The sequence below is a fragment of the Vanessa tameamea genome, chromosome 29 (assembly GCF_037043105.1).
Source record: "Vanessa tameamea isolate UH-Manoa-2023 chromosome 29, ilVanTame1 primary haplotype, whole genome shotgun sequence".
Lineage (NCBI taxonomy): Eukaryota > Metazoa > Arthropoda > Insecta > Lepidoptera > Nymphalidae > Vanessa > Vanessa tameamea.
Genome location: NC_087337.1, coordinates 1,482,857 through 1,506,359, shown reverse-complemented (window position 1 = coordinate 1,506,359; position 23,503 = coordinate 1,482,857). Strand labels below are relative to the sequence as shown.

Below are 23,503 nucleotides of genomic sequence, written 5' to 3'. Positions count from 1 at the left end.
ACATGTACTCGTATGCTGGTATACGGAATGAAGGAAATATTTCGTTTATATATTTAGTTACAGTTTTCGAAGAGATATCGGCACATGGCAATACAAACGCGAAAATTCATCAATTATAGTTACTATATATTTGTTCATCGTATTACTGTATCTCTAGTACGAGTTTTAATACGTCTTGTGTTAATGACGTATCACTTACTCGAAAACGTTTATGAAGTATGAGTTTAGCTTTATACGTTTGCGTTAAAATCAGTACCCTTAGTACGAGTTTGACAGTTTACTTCAAGTAATTTACTTTCGGTTTTCTTTTCATACAAATCCTATCAGCGCCCCAAGCGTAAACGCAGAGGAACTAAAATCGGTACTAAGAGTTTTTATAATTAACGTTATCGAGTTTAAAGTCGAAATAACTGGCGGTTTTCAAGATTTTGGTAGTACGAGTAACACTTTTGACAGATTTACGCATGTAAATTGACGTTTTCGTTAATTTCTTATCGAGTTTGAACTCACTTGATTTATTTAGGTGAGAGCAAGTGAAACTACATTTTAAAAATTAACTATTAAACGTGTGAGGCAATATTATGCTTGAAGACTAGCTACAACCGTTATGGTAGCCTTTTATAACAATAAAAAGCAACGAAATTGAATTCTGCGGTGATATTTATCTTCAATTAGCCGTATTTTAAACTAACATATTTTCTTGAGTATTGCCTTAGAAAAAAGTTAATAAGTATTTGTGTTAACATGTGAAGAAGAAATGAATAATAAATATTAATTTATTTTAAATATATTTACAAATATGATACAAACGCAAGGTGAGTCTAAATTTAAAATTTATTTTCAAATGGCATCCTAACACGATATTTAATTAGATTGAAAATAAATGATAATTGTATAAAAAAATTTCATTTAACTATCATAATGCCATTAAATTGCTTAAAGTAGAGAACAAAAGATTAAAATAAAAGATAAAATTGTGATATGTATATTGTTTAAATGAGTATTTTCAAAAACAATAAAAATACTTTTTTTTATATTCATTGGTTTATGGCAATTGAGAATGCTTTGAAGATATGATGGGGATCATGCATAGTATTATTAATTAACTATTATTCTTTAATATAATCATTTTAAAATAAAATAAATATATTTTTCAGGCTATCAGTGTATCTATCCTTTATTTGGAGCAGATATGCTATTAATGATGATTTGGTGCAGATAACATCCAAAAAACAAGTGACCATGCATTGAACTGCAATCTACATTTCTACATAATTTCCTATTTATTTAATTCAAACAATAAATATACTAAAAAATGGATTTGTCTCTATTGAATATATGGTTCTTATGATTTTATAAAATGTAATTGAATTTAGAATGATTTAAAATTTTTGCATCATTATATAAGAAACATCTATACATATATATAAATACTCTTCACTATTGTGATTTGTTATGAATACTCTAATAAATAATCAACTTCAAAAACACTCTTATTGCTTAGTAAAATACTATGTTGTTGTTATTTATACTTTTTCAATAATTGGGTATACTAAAACAGACAAAACTATTAACTCTATTGTTTAATTGAAATAAAAATTTGATGTACATATGTAGTACATACAATTATATTTTAGGAAAAATAAAACACAAGTTATGAAATAATTATTATTTGTTTTAAATATATTAAACTATATTTTTACAAAGGTTCTTGAAGTTATAGATGTAGTGTCACACTGGAAAATGCACCATGGATGTATTTGTAGTAGTGTCTAGGTTTGTATTTCTTCTTTGTAACTGTAATCACAAACAATATTTTTTTATTAAAACGTTCACAAACATAAAATAATCATGATCATAGAATTATTATAATCTAATAATAGAAATATTAGGTCTATATATTTAATGATAATTAGATATGTTTATTATTATAATATACTGAAACGCAAACATAATTTGGGTATTATCAATATAACAATCATTTAAACATAAGTTTGAATTGGTTAAGTTTGATTTATTATGGAATTTTTCACACAAAAAAAGAGGATATTTTCTATAAAATTAATCTATGTATGTTTGTTTAAATTAATACTCAAGACACATCGCAATTAAACGCGAAGTAAGCCACTTAGATTCAAATTAAACTTTATAAACAAATTAGAACAACAATTTAAATATGTGTAAGTATTTCAACGTAAAATTGTAAAGAAATTAAATTTACAATACTTGTAGGTTAGGTTAGTTACAGTTTAACTCAAATTCCTCTATATAAAAACAATATTACCTATATGTTTATAAGTTTACACTGTTTATAGGTTTTTAAAACGTTTCTAAACTAAATTTACGGTCCTTACAATTATTACGGATCGTATTGTATATTAAGCGTAATAATAAATTTATGTTTACATACCTCTTGATGAATTTTATAATAATTTCAAACTCCGATAAATTAATCTTTAAGCCAATCATGTTTCAATGTAATTTCTTCTTTTTTCACCACAACTAAAACACTTACACATTAATACATTCACAGTTTTTATTTCTTTTAATAAAATAAACATTGTAAAATAAGATAATATAACCTTCAAAATTTTAAGAGACAATACTTTGCGACAGATGTCAAATATAATAAAAATGGGCGAATATGTTTTTCTCACCTTTTTTAGCGCGTGTAAGTGAGATGGAAATATAAATTGTGGTGTAGTCTATTTCGAGTAGCTGAACTTAATATAAGGTTAGCAGTAGGTAAATAATGATTGCACCATGACGCATGATGAGTTGATGCAGCATTTTCTACTGGTAGTATTAGACGTCTTTTAAGGGCACCATAGAGCCGACGTCGAGGTAACTGCCAGAAAGATGTAACGTCGAAACGGACAAGTCAGGGTACGAATCGTTTTTGTTGGTGTCAAGAGTTGAATATTTATCTGGATATACTGTGATTTCATCGTAGTCAATCTTAGAAGATGCTATCGTTCTATTGCTGGTGGTTATTTTTGATGTGCAAGGTTCGGTAAATTGTTTTTGTGCAGAATGTATTTCGGTTGGTACTGTTTGAACCTGTACAGTAGCTTCGGAGTTAGCTTTATTATTTTTGTTTTCAGCGTCTTCGTGAAATTCAGAGAAGGTGATTTCTTTAATTGCATTTTTTTATGGCTTTGGTTGCCGGACGAGCATATGGGCTACCTGATGGTAAGCGGTCACCACCGCCCATAGACTACGCTGTAAGAAATATTAACCATTCCTTACATCACCTATACGCTACCAACCTTGGGAACTAAGATGTTATGTCCCTTGTGCCTGTGATTACACTGGCTCACTCACCCTTTTGACCGGAACACATCAATACAGAGTACTGTTATTTGGCGATAGAATATCTGATGGGTGGGTGGTATCTACCCAGACGGGCTTGCACAAAGCCCTACCACCAAGTAAAGCATCCAATTCGCAATCAATAGGACTAAAAATAGTACTAATTTTAAGTTTCAAAACTTTGAATGTCCTAGTGGGTAACATCTTGTGACTGTTGATCAACGGCCTGAATATTTTCCAAAGTGTTGCTTACACATTTAGTGTAACCTGGACTATTAGCGAATTAGTAAAGACCACATCGATTAAACCCACTTTCAATATTGTAAGGCATGTTAGGATGTCTCAATGCATCATTTAAGAATTTGCAAAAGATTTTTTTTTGTGACAGCTGAATTCAAATTTTCGGGTTTTGATAGGAATGCGCGGACTGTAGATTTCCAATATGTTTTTACAGGTGCAAATACGCCAACGTCAGCTGGCTGCAAAATATGGGTGGTGTTGGGCGGATATTTATTCTTTAAACATTCACTCAAGTTGAGTCAACTCAATATCAAAATCGAGTCTATCAAACCCATCATTATCATCGACAACACTGTTGATACCCCTTATTTTACTATAGAAATTGTGGCAATCAGCCGGTATTAAATGCATCATAGCATTTATATCATCAAATTTAGCTTGTGCAATCTCTTATCCCAGTGGCCATAGTGGTGGTAAATTACCTAAATTAAAATTGCATACAGATTGGTTTCTAACGCTCTTTTTCGTTATAAATTATTCTTGTAATTCGCCATTTAGGCCACTTCTCATAAATATTGAACTTTTTCCTTCTTCAACAGAATTTCCTTAGTAGATAACCAGCTGACCTTGCTTTTGTTAACGTAAGTTTTTCTATTGACTGTCTGCTTCTCTACTTCTAGTTTTAGTTAGTCCATCTGGTTTCATCCTTATTATTTTTAATGGATTAACTTTCTTGCTTTTTTCATAATCTCAATATAATCTTCAACAACATAAGGTCTCTGATGTTACTTAAGACGAGTTTCTCTATTTTAGCGAAGTCGCTATCATTTGGCAAGAACGAATGGCCGGGTTCTAAAAATTTAATTGAAATTGACTTCAGATTAGGATGTGAATGTAATGCAGCTTTCATCGTCAAAGTAAGCTTTATGTTTCTGTTTTGTCCTCCACATGAGTCAATCCACAAAATAAGTTTTTCGGTTTTTTAGGCAACTCCTTATTTATATAATGCAGCAAGTATGAACCCACTTTCTGTGCTCCTCTACCTGCCTCACCTTCGACCCAAACAAAACAGTGTCTCTCACCATAAAAACCAAAACATGGTCTGCAAGGTCTGCTGCTTGTTTGTGTGTCCATCATTCACAAAAACAATTATTTCGTCGTTTTTTATTGTCGCAGCTAAAGCTGGAAGCAATTGACATCTCATCCAAGATTATGGTGCAAAACTTATGAGTTTTTGGTAACTTTAAAACCTTTATTTTCAGCTGCTTCATCATAATTGGATTTATTCCAAGTTGCAGTTTTAAATTTTGAAGCACAGCTTGTGTCGTTTTTCTTTTTGGCAAAATGAAAAGCTCACTTAAATATCGGTAAGCTTTTGGACTGGTTTTAAATAAATACGGAGCCAAAACATTTTTTTTTTGAAGTAAGTGAGTTATGTGAGTTTTCACTGGTTCTTTTGTGGTTTTTTCGTTTTCTTTATTCAGTTGTTTTAGTTTAAATTTTTTCTTTTCATCCCTTCATAATTTTCGTTGTTTTAATTTTTCTTCATCTCTTAGATCCGATATCATTTTCCTATTCTTTTGTAGTCTTGCCAACTGTTTTTGCCGCTGAACTTCAAATTATTTTCGACCCTTCTGCTGCCGTAGGCACCATTCTATTTTAATTTTTTTTGATAAAACGATAAATACTTTTTCTTGTAACCATTAATTACTTCCTCCTACACCAACCTCACACTCATCCTCGGGAAAATAATCATAAATAAAATGCATACAAAAACGACACCAAAACACGGAACACTGGGGTAATTTTCTAATGTCGGCTCGACTCATCGACATGATAAAATGCTGCAGTTTCATACCATTGTTATTATTTCGCCGACATCCGAAACACTTTTGACTAATTATGAAATGTGTAACAGGCTAGGACCACATAGCGTTATTAAGGTAACATTGGTTTAAATCTAAATATATGAGAAAACGTCCCAATAGACTACCATGGCTGCTAGAAGAAGTCATTCACAGACATGATAAATGCGAAATTTGATCTGAAACAAAAAAAAATGGTGTCCATGTTTATTTTGATATGATTCAAACATTGATTGTCGTAGTCAAATTGTAAACAATAAAGAGTTAATAGCTTTAATTGTCTGTTTTAATATACCCAATTATTGAAAAAGTATAAATAACAACAACATAGTATTTTTTGTTATAATAGCACTAAACTACAGTATTGATAACTACCGATCTATACCTTTCGGAATATATGTCCCATCGACATTCTACGTTCAAGAATTAACACCTTACTTGAGAATTCTGGGGAATACAACACAAAGACCAGCAAAGCGATCGCCGTGAATTCAATAATTCTTCGTAATACATACCTAATGTGGGAATCGTACGAGTTGCATTTTACGACCACCGTTGAATCGCCGCCAACCATCGGTACCGAGTACGAAGGAATCTTCACTTCTGGCTCACACTTCGAGCAATTGACACTAGGCTAATTCGTTGATAGGTTAAATGGAATTCCTTTACTTCTGGTTCTTTAATAAATAGTTCAAGAAATGGAACGTTTTATTTGCCTCTCGGGCTCGCTCATTGTAACTTTTCACTTAGCAATAAGAGTGTTTTTGAAGTTAATTTTTATTAGAGTATTCATAACAAATCATAACAGTGAAGAGTATTTATATATATGACGGAAGATGAGCCTCAGTTTCATCTGTGTGGTCCATAGTTAAGTTTCAAGCAGTGGGCGTCGATGGGTAATGTTGGCGCAACGAAACACAGTAAACTAATGAACTCGTTTATTATTTAAATTCACTCAGTTGTAACTAGGAACGCGCGTCGGTTTCAATATTCGACCGCACTGGCCGGCTGCTGCTTGAGAAGTGTCGAGTGCGCCGCTCAGCCGGTTAAACGTTGACTCCGTCGAGCGCCGACAGAGGGCGCTAGCGTTCCAATGACATTTCGATGTCAGTGTTGTGACATATATTATAGATGTTTCTTATATAATGATGCAAAATTCTAAAATCATTCTTAATTCAATTTAATTTTATAAAATCACAGGAAGTCATAGATATTTGAAGCGTAGTGTGAATAGAGTAGATGGTCCGTAATAAAACGAAGTAATAACACACCACAGTTTATTCATACAATAAGCACAAGCACAGTATGAAAGTTAAGAGTACAGTCAGAGTGATAGTAAGAACACTGATAGAAGGTGAATAATGAATCGGAAAGCGTGAGAAAGCGAAAACATAAATTAATAGCACTTATAACTCGTACGTAACTATAAACATACAAGCATCCGGCAATAGTGTCGCGTAGACAGCGATTAGTAGCGGACTGGCGACTGCGGCCGACAATGCAACGCACGCGCATCGGCCCGAACGCAGCGAGCTTCACGCATGACGTTGCATATATATAAAATTGCATTCGCGTGCCCGCGCGTACATAATTTATTTATTTTTATATTTTATTTTATTTTATTATTATATAAACTTCTATAATATAATCTTAACTAGTTTTATAATATATATGTAAATATAATTTTATTTATATTAAATTATATATTTACAATAAATGTACCGCTACATATTCAATAAAGAGACAAATCCACTTTTTAGTATATTTATTGTTTGAATTAAATAAATAGGAAATTATATAGAGATGTAGATTGCAGTTCAACGCATGGTCACATGTTTCTTGGACGTTGTCTGCACCAAATCATCATTAATAGCGTATCTGCTCCAAATAAAGGATTGATACACTGATAGCCTGATATATATATTGTAAGAGGAAAAGGGGCATCTCAAAAACGAAGACTATATATATGACGTGACGACTGTTAGTAGGCCCATTTGTTTGTCAACGTTCGTGCTAAGCGGATATACTCGTCATTGTCGGTGTTAGACTTGGAGGTCACGTAAGCCACTTTTCGTTTGCTTTAATTGTTTAAAATAAGTAGTCGTTACGATATTTCGTATTATTTAAATTTTATTTTGTGTGATTGATATTCAATCTCTTAGGTTTAAGGTTAATTGTGTAAATTGTTAAAATAATTAAAAATCATTAAATTGTATTTGATAAACAATTGTTTTGTTTTAAGTAATTTCCACTTCTGATTCTAACAATATATATTTTATTTTAAAATGATTACAGTGAAGTATAAAAGTTAATTAATAGTACTATGCATGATCCCCATCATATCTTCAAAGCATTAGTAAAATAATTAATAAAAACTTTTAAACTAAAGGAAAAGACAATATAAACAGTATTTATTATTTCATAATATTTTCACGGGTTGATTTTACATTAATTTAAATTGACTGTAACATGTCTATGTGTACCCCGAGTCGCGTATTGCCCCTCTTTCCCCTTCGCCGCACCTCCTGCGTCCGCCCGTAGGTGCCGCCATCTTTTTTCTAAAGCAAAACTTTTCACTGACCGGGACGCTTGTCTAATCCGCGCCGACGCGGGGGTTGCGTTGCACTTGCGAAGCATTTGTTTGAATACGTGAATGTTTCATTAATTCTGTGTTTTTCCGTTAAGTATTGTAACTGATGTGTAATGACAATAAATTATACCGAATAACTAATGATGGTTTCACTAAAACTATATTATTTTGAATATTTTTAAACAGTAACTTAAACTAATATATATTATTTCTATGTATATATTTAAATTATGTAAACTTAACAAATATTTAAATTATTCTTCACATTTTAAACATATAAAAAAGTATAATTGTTCGAATAATAATAACATTTGGAGTTTTAATATCACATAATTTAATCTTAAATAAATAAATAAATATTGGACAACATCACATACATTACTCTGATCCCAATGTAAGCAGCTAAAGCACTTGTGTTATGGAAAATCAGAAGTAACGACGGTACCACAAACACCCGGACCCGAGACAACATAGAAAACTAATGAACTATTTCTACATCGACTCGGCCGGGAATCGAACCCGGGACCTCGGAGTGGCGTACCCATGAAAACCGGTGTACATACCACTCGACCACGGAGGTCGTCAATCAATCAGTCAATCTTAATATCTTGTAAACATTAATTTTTGTTTAAGGATTATAAGTCTATACTGATTCTCTCATTTTCATCTTGTTATTGAAATTCAAAAGATCAAAACATTATGCCAATTTATTTAGTTTAATTATGATAGAACTTGACATCCTCCCCCCTAAAGTCCGTCGTTCTATAAATGTTGAATGTTTGTTGACGTTTGTGTTTAGTCCATTTTGTTCATTCTTATGTAAATATATCAAATGTAATAAAATTAAATTGTGAATATTTCATTTTAGTCTCATATTTTATTATATATAATTCAGAATACTAACAACTATTTTCAATTTACCTTATTATTAATTCTTAATGTTTGTGTTGTTCAAGGTTAAGGATTAACAAGGAAATTACTACGACTATACTTGGCTTTAAAATTGAATTGAGTCTGTTACCTCAACCGTACCGATCAATCTCATTCGTGTCTTCTCCATCCTACGTGACATTGGCGATATAATCTGTGCCCTGTCGGCGCAACTAAAAGCCATTAAACTAAGAATTGAATTGAATTGAATGAGTCATTAAAGTTCTATCATTCAATTCAATTCAAATACAGATATTTTTTTTCTAAAACTAGTAACTTTTTTAAGAGTTAAATGTTAGATTATTTATTCACTTACACACAGTTATATCAAAGCTTCTGGTATTCTTTTGTTCTCATCAGCATTATCCCATCTCTTATAAAAATAGTTCAAGTTTAACAAACTGCCCATTGCTCGCGTAGAATGCCGTCTTTACGTCTCCGATAGGCAGTGATATAATTCTATTTTGAAATAAGTATTTCTAGTTTTAGTTACTCAACGTTCTTGTATGGATATTAAATAGTTTAAGGTTCTTAATGTATTTATATTACTCTTCTTTTAATCACTCAAGTTATATTATAAAACAGTTAGCGAGTATTGTTATATATTAAGGCACACTTCATTTTTAAAGTGAATGTTGGATTTTTAAACCTTTTAATCGCATATACGTGTAGTAATTTTTTTTAATCACCTTTATATTTTTGTAACATAATATGAACCCGAACACTTTTTTAATTAAATATAATGTATAAATCAGTTTGGTGATTTCGGGTTCAAACCCAGGCAAGCACCACTGAATTTTCATGTGCTTTATTTGTGTTTATAATTCATCTCGTGCTCGGCGGTGAAGGAAAACATCGTGAGGAAACCTGCATGTGTCTAATTTCAACGAAATTCTGCCACATGTGTATTCCACCAATGGTGGAATATGGTCCAAATCTTCACCTCAGAGGGAGAGGAGGCCTTAGCCCAGCAGTGGGAAATTTTCGGTGGCATATAGAATCAGGTTCCAGGTGTCGTTTTAATTTATCAAATCGTAAAATCTTATCGCAATACTCAACACAACCTCAGTCGAAGACGTCCAACCGGCGAATCTCAGTCGAATTCAACCATAAAAAGACACGAGTTTGCGCTTTAACCGTTAAAGACTGACCATTTGACGTATCACCACACGATCACAGCTAGTATCAGAATACTTGGCTTCCATGAATTTAATTGAATTTTATTTTAATCGAAGACTATGGAGATCTTTGAACAATTAAGATTTCTTTTGTTATATAATAGGCTGAATGGCAAATGTTTACCTGATGGTAAGTAACCGTCCATGGACTAATGTCTCTTTGCTGCAAGAAATATATACCATTCCATACATAAGACTGATGCACCACAAATCTTGAGAACTGTACTAAGTATTGCTGTGGGGCTGCAGAATATTGGATGAGTCGGTGGTACCTATCCAGACGGGCTTGAAAAAAGACGTACCACCAAGTTAAGCGATTTGGTACATTTGGTGTTTTGTATACTGCAAATACCTAAACCGACATTTGATTACTCACAAGTTCGTTATATTTATAAAATCTAACGCGCCATTTTGTTTTATAGTTCTGTTTAATGATATTTCGTTTGTTAATTGGTTTGTTATTTTTTAATTAATTTCTATATTTTTTTTATTTTCAACGTTTAACGCGTTTACGGTTGTTGGAGTTGAAAATATGTCGACGTTTTGTAGAACATGTATAGTAAGTTATATTATTTATAATTTATTGTTATTATTAATCTTTCCCTGTATTTGATTGATAACCATCACTATAAAGTAATATATTTATTTATACTGTATTTGATTAATTTGTATTGTATATATTCCTATTTCTGAAATTCCGAAATTTCACAACTCATCAAATTTTGTCCGTTTATAATACTTGGATGCATTTTATTCTATCATCATACAACTCAGTAATGTTGTGTCTATGGATGGCGGTGACCACTGACCATCAGGTTCCCCATATGCACGTCCGCCAACCTATACCATAAAAAAAAATACATGACATTCTGGCAAATGTAACCGCGTATTCTGTTGTCATGAGCTTATTTAAAATTAGTTGCAAACTAAAACTTAACTGTACGTAAATATCTAGAAAATGTAATGATTATAAACTAAATTAGAGCTATTAGACACATTAACTGATTTTTATTAATTTTGTCTAATTTATTTCAAGGCATACATAAATATTATGTAAGGTTTTAATAGATATACCTGTTAAAATTGTTATATATTTTGTATAGTATGTAAAACATTGTGTTTTTATACGATCAATTAATATTTCGATTATTGGATGTTAATTTGACTAAATTTGCGATAGCCAATCAGAAGCGTTCGCCAATCACAGCGAGGACTAGATCATAGTTGAGAACGGCTGGATAACACAACCATAAATTGTTGTAATATATAATTGTTAGAGAAAGCAATTACTTTGTTTAAATTGACCGACCTAAGACTCCCTTTAATTATAAGGCCTGAGGAGTTTGTGTAGTACTCTGATCGATTTTGAATTGGGATGACTACCTTTTATCTCTGCCACATTGTAAGGATGACGGTTATTGTTCTTACCCGAACCTTCGAATATCGGCTTCGTTTTGTTGGTTCTCACGGTTTGGGCCACCTGCTTATCGACTGTTTCACTAACTCTTCTATCTGGTTACGTTTCACAATTACCTGGTCTTTGTTTTTAGACACGTGCGCTGCAACGTGTGGTACGTTTTGGTTTATTTCAGTTTTCTCTTCTTGTATTTCGTCTACCTGTTCCATACGTACATTTTCAAATATTCAATCTATAATTTCCTCGTCGTCTTTATTTAGAAATTTACTGCTAGAAAATCTATGGTATTATGAAATATTTTGATTCTATATTCGTCTGCGTTAGTCTTACGACCTTTATGATAAACTACTTTAGTTACGTAATCATATTCTGCCTTAGGCACCAGCGTTAGTTTCGTATTCGGATCTTTCAGGAGATTGATCAAGTTAACGGACAGAGGTCAGTGTAAATGGTCAATTTCCAACCATACTGTAGTGTATAGGGTAGTTTATAAATAGTGAGCAGAGGTTGTGAAGTGTCAGTCAACTGCCAACAGTCGTAGAGAACGGTTGTACGAATCTTAATTGTCTGGTAATTATACTATCAATTGGAGATAAAAGTTATATTTTAAGTATTTTACACATACGAATACAGTCTTAAATATTTTACTGCCTATAGACAACAATTCTTTGTCTATGGTTCAGTATCTAGTTTCTATTTCAAAGTCCTAGACGCACACGCAACTGGTTTATCTGAGCCCACAATTCCGACGCATCCGTCGATAAGATAAATAATTCATAAAAATTTGGATACTGTATATTATGTATATAAATAAAGTATGTATATAAAGGTGCATTTGTTAATATTTTGTAAAAAGTTATATAATCATCATATATCCCAAAAATCTCAAACATGGGAATCGAAGTGTGTCAAACGATGTTACTCTAAAGACAATTATAATAATATAATTATATTTGGTGGTAGAGCTTTGTGCAAGCCCGCCTGGGTAGGTACCAGCCACTCATCAGATATTCTAACGCCAAACAGCAGTACTCAGTATTGTTGTGTGTCGGTTTGAAGAGTGCGTGAGCCAGTGTAAATACAGACTCAAGGGACATAACATCTTAGTTCTCATGGTTGGTGTTGCATATATATTTCTTACAGCGCCATTGTCTATTGGCGATGGTGACCACTTACCATCAGCCTGCCAATTTGCTCGTCCGCCCACGTATGTGTATCATAAAAAATAATTGGGATAATTTTGCAGAATTTTGATATTGTGGAACATTTATGTAGATGACGGATGCACAAAGAAGATCCTTTCACCGAATCAATTCATGTTTTAAAACTAATATACAAATTATATATTTTTTATTTGTACCTAAAATAAATTCACTCGAACCCCTCCTCCACTTGTGTTAAACAAGTGCGGCACAATTGTAACGAATACCCATTTTGGCTAAGCTTTATTTAGTATCGGTAGTTCGACTGGTGAATGGACCACCTGATGATAAGTGAACCCACCCATAGACAGTACTGTAATGGCATAATTATAATTTACTGATTACTAATATCATTACAGATCTTCGCGACGTTTCATTATTCATCAGCTAACAGTGATGGACTTTCATCGTTTCAACTGGTAAGCACTAAGTTTTAAGAAACAGATGATAAGGTTACTTCGTTGAATATTATTCGACCGAGAGAGATTCGAGAAATTTCGACCAGTGGACGAACAGTAACGTATGTGATTCTGATCGCATTTAATAAAACGATTTGCTTTACTGTTTTGAGGTATTTCTTTTGAGTCAGTGGTTGATTTCCGATACATTACTTATATTAGCAGCCTGTAAATTTCTCACTGCTGGGCTAAGGCCTCCTCTCCCTTTGAGGAGAAGGTTTGGAGCATATTCCACCACGCTGCTCCAATGCGGGTTGGTTGAATGTGGTGGCAGAATTTCGTTGAAATTAGACACATGCAGGTTTCCTCACGATGTTTTCCTTCACCGCCGAGCACGAGATGAAGTATAAACACAAATTAAGCACATGAAAATTCAGTGGTGCTTGTCTGGGTTTGAACCCGAAATTATCGGTTAAGATGCACGCGTTCTAACCACTGGGCCATCTCCGATAATCATTAAGCAAGCGTTTTGTATTTTTATAATCTTTTAATTATTTCATTGGATAAATATTACAATGATTTAAATTTATTTATTAAATATGGCAAAAAATTGAAACAGTTAACAATATATACAAAATTCACGAGCTGTGTAATAATCCTGAGAATGTGTACCATAAAAAAAAAAAACAAAAGTTTAGTAACAAAAATGAAAAAAAATTGTAATAGCTCTAAAAAGTCTAAGAGCTCTAAATTGTTTCAAATTCTAGTCTTGATAGTGAATGTAAATTATTTTTCATTAATTTCTCTTCCAGCTTGCTCGTTTGTCATTCCCGACAGTGGAAACGGTGAGTCAGAAATTCTTCTTCGACGGTAACAGACGGACGAACATAATAAGTCGTATATCCTAAAAAAAACATTTAAAACATTGCTGATCCGATATAGAATTTAGATTACGACGTTCACAAACCTGTCTGCTAAACAACAATTATTGTTTACGAATTCCATTTAACTTGTTTCAATATAAAGAAAAGATATTCTATTCATAAAGGTATTTATATAGAGCCAGTGTAATCACAGGCACAAGGGACATAACATCTTAGTTCCCAAGGTTGGTGGCGCATAGGTGATGTAAGGAATGCTTAATAATTCTTACAGCGCCTTTGTCTATGGGCGGCGGTGACCACTTACCATCAGGTGGCCCATATGCTCGTCAGCCAACCAATACCATAAAAAAAAATCGATACAGTATATAATTTTAGTTCTGATTGTGATTATTTTTAGAAACCTTACAATATTCCCAGCAGTAAGGAAATAGATCCGAAACACAGTTATGCTGACGAGAAGTTTGAGAAGTTAATGGATTATACAAGATATATGAACGGCAGAATTAAGGAACCGCATAATCCTGTGAGAGTTTTTTCATTTTTATATAACACTAGCTGTGCCGGCGACTTCGTGCGCGTTTGTATTTAATAATAATAAATAAATATTGGACAACATCACATACATTACTCTGATCCCAATGTGAGTAGCTAAAGCACTTGTGTTATGGACATCAGAAGTAACGACGGTACCACAAATACCCAGACCCAAGACAACACAGAAAACTAATGAAGTTTTTCTACATCGACTCGGCCGGGAATCGAACCCGGGACCTCGGAGTGGCGTACCCATGAAAACCGGTGTACACACTACTCGACCACGGAGGTCGTCGTCGTTTAAAAGAAAAGCGTGATTCTATTATTATTTTACATATAATTCTAAAATAAAAGTAGCCTAAGCTACTCCTTATTACATCAGCTATCTGCCAGTGAAAGTCCCGTCAAAATCGGTTCAGCCGTTCCAGAGATTAGCCGGAACAAAAAGACAGACACAAAATTTGTAAAAATTGTTATTTAGGTATATGTACCGTGTATACATACATATGCATTTAGTAAAACGCGGTTATTTTAATATTACAAACAGACACAGACCAATTTTATTATATGTATAGATCGGACAGAAAAATAGGTCACTTTATGGTAAGTTAAATTTTTTTTTTACATACAATAATTACATACAAAATAAACAAACATTAATTAAAAATACTTACCGTATAAATCATGACCGCGTGAAATGGCGGCAAGAATGCCAGCAGCATTTCCCCGTTGAATCGCAATTCCGATCCTCTGGGCAACGAACCAGCCCTCCTGTCACCAGTGGAGGCAATAAGGCGAGGTGTTATGCTTTTGATGAAGCTTTTTGCACTACTACTCCAAGGTCCAATTATTTCAACAGCGAATGGGACAAAAACTTAATTGTAACATTAATATAGATAATATTTACAATAGAGAACTCTTCTGACTCGTATTTTGTGGTAGGTGGCAAAAATTTTAGTAGTTTAATCTATCCTTTAAATTTTATTGAACCCTTCTACACAGTGAGACTGTATCTGTAAATTTTATTATTTTGTTTTATTTTGATTAGACAAGAACAGAATTAAAGCTCATCAGACTAAATTTAAGTCTTTGTCTAAAGTTAATTTGTTGTTAGTCTGATGAGCGTCTAATTCTACATCTATAGCCTCACCATTGATTGCTTCGTCATAAGTCACAAGAATATTTAGCTCCAATATGTTTGCCTCAAAATTATTCTTTCTTTGTGGTCGTAAATTTATATTTAGTTAAGTAAATATAGCTAGGCTAAAACTACTCAATACTCCTTGAAGATCTTGATTGTATATGATCCTCCGTTATTTTAAAGTGCATCTTCAGTATCCACTCTATTTGGTGCAGAGTGGAGAAATAAGCTCCAAAAATATCTCCTTAAAATGAGAGGCCTTATTTATTTCTAGTGCTGGGAGTTTTTTTCAGAAACGGTTTTAAGAACTAGTTATTTTATAAAGAACGAACGAACTGTTTCTTGATCGTAGAACATATAGCTTTAAAACGAACGAGACGACACTCGGCACCGGCCGTCGTTTTGGTACTGCTTCGCAAAACGTTTTCGATCACGTGAAACTAACTAAACACTCTATTTTAATCGCTGTAAGGACTATTATTGTATGAATATTAAACCAGTTCTAAGGAACTACTTTGGATTTGAAGTAACGAATATGCTACAATGAATCTTATTCCTAAAGAAATACAGTACAAATTTGGCTGTAGAAGAATGAACTAAATCGAAAAACCATTTTGTTGGTACTGCTGCGCGAACCGGTTCCTATCACGTGTAACTGACTAAACACTTTATTTTGATGGCCGTAAGGACTATTATTGTATGAATATTAAACCAGTTATAAAGAACTACTTTGGATTTGAAGTATCGAATATGCTACAATGAATCTTATTTCTAAAGAAATACAATACAAATTTGGTTGTAGAAGAATCAATAAAAATTACGAAACAAAAAAAAAGTTTTCGTAGGCTCCTTATATGCTTATTATTTTTTTATTACAGATTTAGTATTAACTGTTTAATAATATTATTAATCAGGTAATCCTCAGCCGTAATAGTTGAAATTACAAATAATTTAAAAATATTTCTTAACTTTTTTTTTTACATGCAAATAAGCACGGAGCGTGGCGGAGAATTAATCCAAATAAATTTTAGGGTCGACTATTTTCAAAATTATTTAAAATGACTCCAGTGTTGAATATACATTATTTCAGTAAAGTATCGTAAATATAGTAAGTTCTCGAACCTATGAAAACAAATCGGTTTTTTTTGTAACCGTTTCCAAGAACTGTTTTGAAAATGTAAAAAACCGGTTCGTTTCGTTTTACGTAAAATCAGGAATGACCCAGCACTATTTATTTCTACAAATGTATTTAATATTTTCAGACTGAACGTAGTGAAATTCTAAAATCGTCCGAGAAGAAATTATTTGCCTTTATAGACACACATATAAAAGATTTGAAGCGGCTGTTGTTCGAAACCGACATGGCGCTCATGTCCATGGTGCTGCTGAAGATGAATAAAAAGATGGACACATCGGAAGCAAAGATAAAGTCTACTCAGGCAAAAATACCATTTGGCTTGTACACTAGTCCAGGTAAGCGCCATTTTTTTTGCTTAAGTCTATATTTAGTTGTAGGGCTTTGTGCACTTTGCACTTACCGTCCAATACGCGTGCACCAACATATACCTCCGCGAAAAAAAATCATAAATGTGCCACGGCGATCCGATGTGCCTAGAAAGTATTCCTAAAGATAGCGAATAAATGCTTAGCCATCTCTTACTTCCCGAAACAGTGGAAACAATACACATACACACACACACATCAGCCCGCATTCGTCCACTGCTGGACATAGGCCTCTCCAAATGCACGCCACTGTGGTCTTTCTTCGGCAACTCGCATCCAACTCCTGCCAGCCGTCTTGCGCAAATCGTCAATCCACCGTGCCTGAGGACGTCCTACACTACGTTTGCCGAGACGCGGTCTCCACTCTAGAACACGTTTTCCCCAACGGTTATCGGTTCTACGACAAATATGGCCAGCCCACTGCCACTTCAGCTTACTAATCCGGTGGGCTATGTCGATGACCTTGGTTCTCTGACGGATCACCTCATTTCTGATGCGATCCCTCAGAGATACTCCGAGCATAGCCCTTTCCATAGCACGCTGAGCGACTTTAACCCGGTGGACCAGCTTTGTCGTGAGTGTCCACGTTTCGCCTCCGTATGTCATGACGGGTAGGACGCACTGGTTGAAGACTTTCGTCTTAAGGCACTGTGGGATCGACGATGTGAAGATTCGTCGTAACTTCCCAAATGCTGCCCAACCTAGCTGAATTCTTCTATTCAACTCATCCTCAAAGTTGTTTCTACCTAATCGCAATGTCTGCCCGAGGTAGACATATTTTTGAACAACTTCGAGGACGGTACCATGTATCGCAATCGGTTCCGGTAGAACATGTTCATTGAACATGACCTTGGTTTTATCCAAGTTCATCCGTAGGCCGATGCGCATAGAAGAATCAGCCAGCTCATTCAGCATCTGTTGTAGGTCCTGCAGCGTTTCTGCCATGATGACGATGTCGTCTGCGAATCTCAAGTGAGAGATGTACTCGCCATTGATGTTGATGCCACGTCCTTTCCAGTTCAGCGTCTTGAACATGTCCTCCATTGCATTAGTGAACAATTTGGGGGAAATAACGTCCCCTTGTCTCACTCCTCGATGCAATGGTATGGGATTCGTTTGCCGACTCTGTACTTGGACGGACATGGTGGCGGCCTTGTAGAGACATCTCATCACTTGGATGTATCGCCAATCAACTTGGCAACGCTGCAGGGACTCCATAACAGCCCAGATTTCAACCGAGTCAAAGGCCTTCTCATAGTCTACGAATGCAAGACACAGGGGCCGATTGTACTCATGGGACTTCTGTATAATCTGCCGCACTGTGTGGATGTGGTCTATGGTGCCGTATCCGTTCCGAAATCTGGCCTGTTCCGAGGCTTGGAATTCGTCGAATCTTCGCGCAAGACGATTCGTGATCACTCTTGAAAACAGCTTATAGATGTGGCTCATTAGGGATATGGGTCGATAGTTCTTCAGCAGGGTCTTGTCTCCCTTTTTGAAGAACAGGACGACCACACTCCTACTCCACGCCTCCGGAGTTCTCCCTTCGAAGAGGACAGAGTTATAAAGCTTCTGGAGCTCTCTCAGTACAGGTTTACCTCCTGCTTTCAATAGCTCTGTTGTAACGCCGTCCTCTCCAGGGGCTTTTCCATTTTTAAGCTGTTTAAGAGTAATCTCGATTTCGCCAATGCTGACTTCTGGCAGGTCTTCGGTGAAATGGCGTGTTAATGTAGCTCTAGGATCCTCATTTTCGGGATCAGGTCGAGATGCATGCGATGCGTATAACCGGCCGTAGAAGTCCTCTACTTCCGAAAGAACTGCCGGCTTGGAAGAAACGACTTCTCCACTTGCTGTGGTCAACTTCGTCAGGTGACTTCTTCCAAGAGATTGTACGAACACCTTAGACCCCCGATTCTGCTCGATGGCTCTTTCAATCGTAAGAGTATTGGAGCACCGGAGGTCGTGTCGTACGCGCTTGCTGATCTCTTGGTTTAGTTGCCGTTTCTCGGATGATGTGACAGGTGGGTTTTCACGTCGTTTCTTCATTAGCCCTAAAGTCTCTTCCGAAAGTTTGGACTTTCTGCCCTTACGCTGCATGCTACAAAATCTCGTGCCTTCTTCCCTGAGAATTCTCACTACATTTTTGAGGTTCTGGTTTACGTCTGTTGTGGTTTTCATGGCAGCGAATCGGTTCTCCAGGTTTGACTGGAAAGTTTCAGATCCCGCAATGGTTTTTTGGAGCAGGGATGGTCGGAGTGTAGACTTCATCAGACGGACGCGCTCGGCCTTAAAATTGATATTCAGAGAGCCTCGGACAAGTCGGTGATCACTACCGGTATTGTACCTGTTGATCACTGAGACGTCTCTGAATATGTGCCTTTTGTCCGTCATGACGAAATCGATCTCATTTTTGGTCATAGTGTCGGGGCTTTGCCACGTCCACTTCCTTTGGGGCTGCTTCTTGAAGAAGGAGTTCATCAAGAAGAGCCCCTCCCGTTCGAGGAAGTTGACAAGCATTTGCCCCCTATGATTTCTGCTTCCAAATCCATGGGGTCCTACTACCGATTCGCTACAATTCTGTACTCCCACTTTAGCGTTGAAGTCCCCCATGACAACGTTGTAGTGGGTTTTCGTGGTGGAGTGGAGGGCCCTCGATATATCATCGAACATTTCCTCCACTTCATCGTCCGAGTGTGTCGAGGTCGGTGCGTACGCTTGCACCACCTTGAGGCTGTACCTCTCGGTGAGCTTTACAATGAGGTACGCTACCCTGTTCGACACACTGGAGATTTCCGCAACGTTGTCAGCTAGGGACTTATTAACCAGAAACCCAACGCCTCCTTGGGATTGTTGGTCTCCCTCTCGGAAGTACATTAGGTGGCCCGATTAGAGGGTTGCGGTGTCCTCTCCCTCTCTACGGACTTCACATAACCCTAATATGTGCCACCTAATTTTCCCAAGTTCCACCTCGAGTTGCGCTAGATGCGAGTCAAGCCGTAGCGTGCGTCCGTTGTACGTCGCCAGGGTCAGTCGGTTGTGGTGGCCTCCCGTAGCCCGGTGATTCTTAGCACCCCCCCGTCCCGCCGTTACCACCGTCGCCACTATGACGAGGAATAGCGGGACCGCCGGGAACTGGAGGCCGTGGCTTACCTGTTTTCACCATTTGGAGGTATTGCCCATAATCGCCACGCTGGGCAGGCGGGTTGGCGATCGCAGGACGCAACTTCTCGCACCGGTGACACTGCTGCCCGTTACCGGCCTGTGGTATTTAGTTACGCCTATTTTTGATGGTTATACCGCCATCAGTCGGTCGCCAGAGCCTCGTTTGCTGATCAGCAGGATGCACCACGGGCAGGTGAGGTTGGCTTGGAGCGCCAAGGTGTAGTTTGCGCCCCCTTACATCCTGGAAACAATAATAAATTAAAAACTAGGTAATAAGACAACGGATAAGTACTCTAAATATATTATTAATAAGAGAACTTTATTTTTTTTTACACTTAAAACCAAAATAACAGTAATCAAAAATTCGTCACAATAATAGATTTTGAACTTAATTTGGCATGCTCCACACAAAGTCTCGGAATAGTAATCCCCTTATATACCCTCTTCTGTTTTTTATTTTTTTGTCATTCTTCCGACAATAGTGTTATAATTTAATTGGTTTTCTTTTAACAGAATTCAAATGTCTCGGCACGTCTTACTACATCGCTTCCCCGCACAACCAAGAAGACGTCCAGATGATACTCTCCAGCGAGAGAAAACCGCACTGTTATACCTTCAGAGGTAAGTCGGCTTGGAAGAAATAGTCCTTGACAAAGAAACTACTCCTTTGAAGTCTAAAACTTGTCCTATGAGTGGGGACGACAATAGCCCAAGGGGTTAGGTTAGGTTAGGTTAGAACGACTTCACATCGCTAGGCGACCCTTTTCTTCTTAAAGATGTTTATGCATTACATTACATTTTTTACATTAGCAGCCTGTAAATTTCCCACTGCTGGGCTAAAGCCACCTCTCCCTTTGAGGAGAAGGTTTGGAGCATATTCCACCACGGTGCTCCAATGCGGTCCACCGGCAGGGGATTATTTTTCGAGACTTTATGCGGAGCGGACCTGTTGTCAATTTGACTTCGGAATATACTTTTATGACGAATCTTTGATTGCTTTTATTTTGATTATCAGCGTAAAGAAAATGTTTAGTTTACTTGCCACGTGTATTTTTTTTTTTAAAGTAAAACCGCTTATTTTACCTAATAATATTTTTTCTTTGTTTCACACACACAATTTTTAACAGATGCCTGTTATAAGTTAGGGGATTTTAAATATACAGTTGTGCTGTTAGGATCTAAAAGATTTACCGCAATCCAGAGGGCCCAGCTTCCTTCTTGATCAGGGAGCAGCCTCGGTGACTCGGATAACTGAGGCTGTGCTCTAGGGTGGTCCTTTATGAGGTACCCATCGCCCGGCCTTTAAAATTGCCGAATGAGTCGTCACCGTCGTCCGTGTAGTAGACTCAAATATAACACGTTACAGGTGCGTTCGCGTTCTCCGGCTTCTACCATCGTCACTCCGAGACCACGTACGTCGGTCCGCACGCTGAACAGTTCCAAGCGAAAGATCCCAGTCAGGGTCTCTATTGCCATTCCGATGATAACTGGAGCGACGCGCAGTGTATCTATAAGTATGGAAATCTTTATTCTACTGCTTTTTTTTTTAATTTCGACTAATATTCAATAAAGGATATCTTAGCCCAGTAGTGGGATGTACAAGCTCATACTTTGATCTTTTAAAGTGTATCTGTATTGTTAATTACAGAATAAATCCTCGTGAAGAATTCCCCGAATCCGTGGAATACGAGCCGAAGGTCTCGTACTACTGTGGACCCTACCGCTACTTCATCCCCGCCACCACGGACATCAGATGCATCTTCTCCATATTTTCCATGAACTTCATCCTACGCTTCGGTTACGATGGCGTCACTTACAAGAGCTCGGATTTGACATTTGTTAGTTCATTCAACAGTTTATAAAGCTTTTTAATCGTGGGATTTTGTTTAAAATTCCGGTTAGAAGATGTCCCTCGGTAACTTTTTAAAACAATTATTATTACTCGGGTAAAGACAATTTTACAGTTAACTAACTATAAAAAATTAAGTATGTCTTAAAATATAGTTTTTTAACATTGCATAGTTATTTAAATTTAAGCTGAACAGGACAAAATAATGATTCCTTTTTTAATGGGTAGGGGCCTCTCTAGATCTTCTTATCACGACGTCAACGTTGCACGTCGTCATGCCTTGTAAAATTCTCGTACATTGGTCATTAAACGTACGTCAGTCTCGTTTGAGATATACCGCACAAGACGTATTCTGCAAGACATATTCAAACGATGACGTCATGTATTCCTGCATATGCTTGTTATTGCTAAAGACGTACTGCTACAAATCGTTTATCTTTACTCCTCCTGCCATCGGAATGCACAATTCAAGGTCAAGCGTATTTCTACAACTGATTCTATTTCATTTGAAAAACCAATATATTTTCAGATGTATCAAAATGGGCAAGTGTTCTACACGGATGAACCGTGGGCCGGCATGTCCTGCTGGAACTGGGCTTGCAAATGGCGTCACAATCAGAACCAACGATCGAATGAATTTTTTGTTAATTAAATATTAAATTGAAGGCAAATGTTTATTTATTGTCTTAATATTATTTGAGTCTAATCGTTTATTTTCTTAAATCAGAAAGCCTAAAGTATGATACAATTACCAAATTTTATTAGTAAATAAATTTGACCTGAAATTAATGAAATTTAGAATGTCTTAAATATATAATAATAATAATAAAGCCTTTATTGCTGTTCTTGTTTATACAAATAAATTATAAAACACATTTTTCACTTTTGACTTAAACTTTGATGTAAAATATCGGTTCACGGCCGTCGGTCTCCTACAGCTTGTCCTCCGACAAAGGCCTCCTCTAAAGATTTCCATTCATACCCATCCTTTGCTTTGCGAGTCCATATTGGACCCCCTGTTTTTTTAATGTCGTCCTCCCATCTCATAATTTGTCTACCTCGACTTCTTTTACAATCTCGATGGTACTATTCTGTTACGAGCCTTGTCTATTTTTCTGTTTTTTCTCTTATAATTTGTCCTTCCCATCTCCACTCGAGTTGTTTATATGATGTGTCTTAAATATATTTAATGCTTAATCTAAACAAAAAATAGAAAACTTAAAAATCATAGAAACTATCATACTTACTTGGTGGTCGGTGCAAGCCCGTCAGGGTACTCCCACCACATGACACATCGA

The 23,503-nt window shown here is 35.9% G+C and overlaps 2 protein-coding genes and 2 long non-coding RNA genes across 4 annotated transcripts in view; 3 read left to right on the top strand and 1 right to left on the bottom strand.

The window, feature by feature from the left end:
- The window catches only part of LOC113395897 (hemolin-like), a 284,073-nt gene extending 280,299 nt beyond the window's left edge, over nt 1–3,774 (bottom strand). The window contains exon 1 of the mRNA XM_064219908.1: nt 3,765–3,774. The gene's annotated coding sequence lies outside the window, so the exon portion shown is untranslated. The remainder of the gene's footprint in view (nt 1–3,764) is intronic.
- LOC135194441 (uncharacterized) overlaps nt 1–9,147 on the top strand; it is a 28,844-nt gene extending 19,697 nt beyond the window's left edge. The window contains exon 2 of the long non-coding RNA XR_010309773.1: nt 8,964–9,147. This is a non-coding gene — a long non-coding RNA (uncharacterized LOC135194441). The remainder of the gene's footprint in view (nt 1–8,963) is intronic.
- On the top strand, nt 256–1,318 carry LOC135194431 (uncharacterized). Its single transcript, XR_010309770.1, has 2 exons — nt 256–815; nt 1,158–1,318. It is a non-coding gene; the product is annotated as an uncharacterized LOC135194431 (long non-coding RNA).
- Nucleotides 9,148–10,626: 1,479 nt separating the features above from the next.
- LOC113395896 (uncharacterized) lies at nt 10,627–22,905 on the top strand. The gene is made up of 9 exons (XM_064219766.1): nt 10,627–10,674; nt 13,094–13,153; nt 13,945–13,977; nt 14,414–14,539; nt 16,954–17,164; nt 20,870–20,977; nt 21,723–21,870; nt 22,005–22,194; nt 22,735–22,905. The coding sequence occupies exons 1-9, from the start codon at nt 10,648–10,650 to the stop codon at nt 22,855–22,857; spliced, it is 1,026 nt and encodes a 341-aa protein (XP_064075836.1). The 5' UTR covers nt 10,627–10,647; the 3' UTR covers nt 22,858–22,905.
- Nucleotides 22,906–23,503: the final 598 nt, after the last annotated feature.

Excerpts from the sequence above, each read along its gene's own strand:
- LOC113395896 (XM_064219766.1), top strand. The coding sequence starts at position 10,648 with ATGTCGACGTTTTGTAGAACATGTATA. Across the intron at positions 13,154-13,944 it reads GACTTTCATCGTTTCAACTG|CTTGCTCGTTTGTCATTCCC; the intron begins GTAAGCACTAAG and ends TTTCTCTTCCAG. Across the intron at positions 17,165-20,869 it reads TGGCTTGTACACTAGTCCAG|AATTCAAATGTCTCGGCACG; the intron begins GTAAGCGCCATT and ends TTCTTTTAACAG.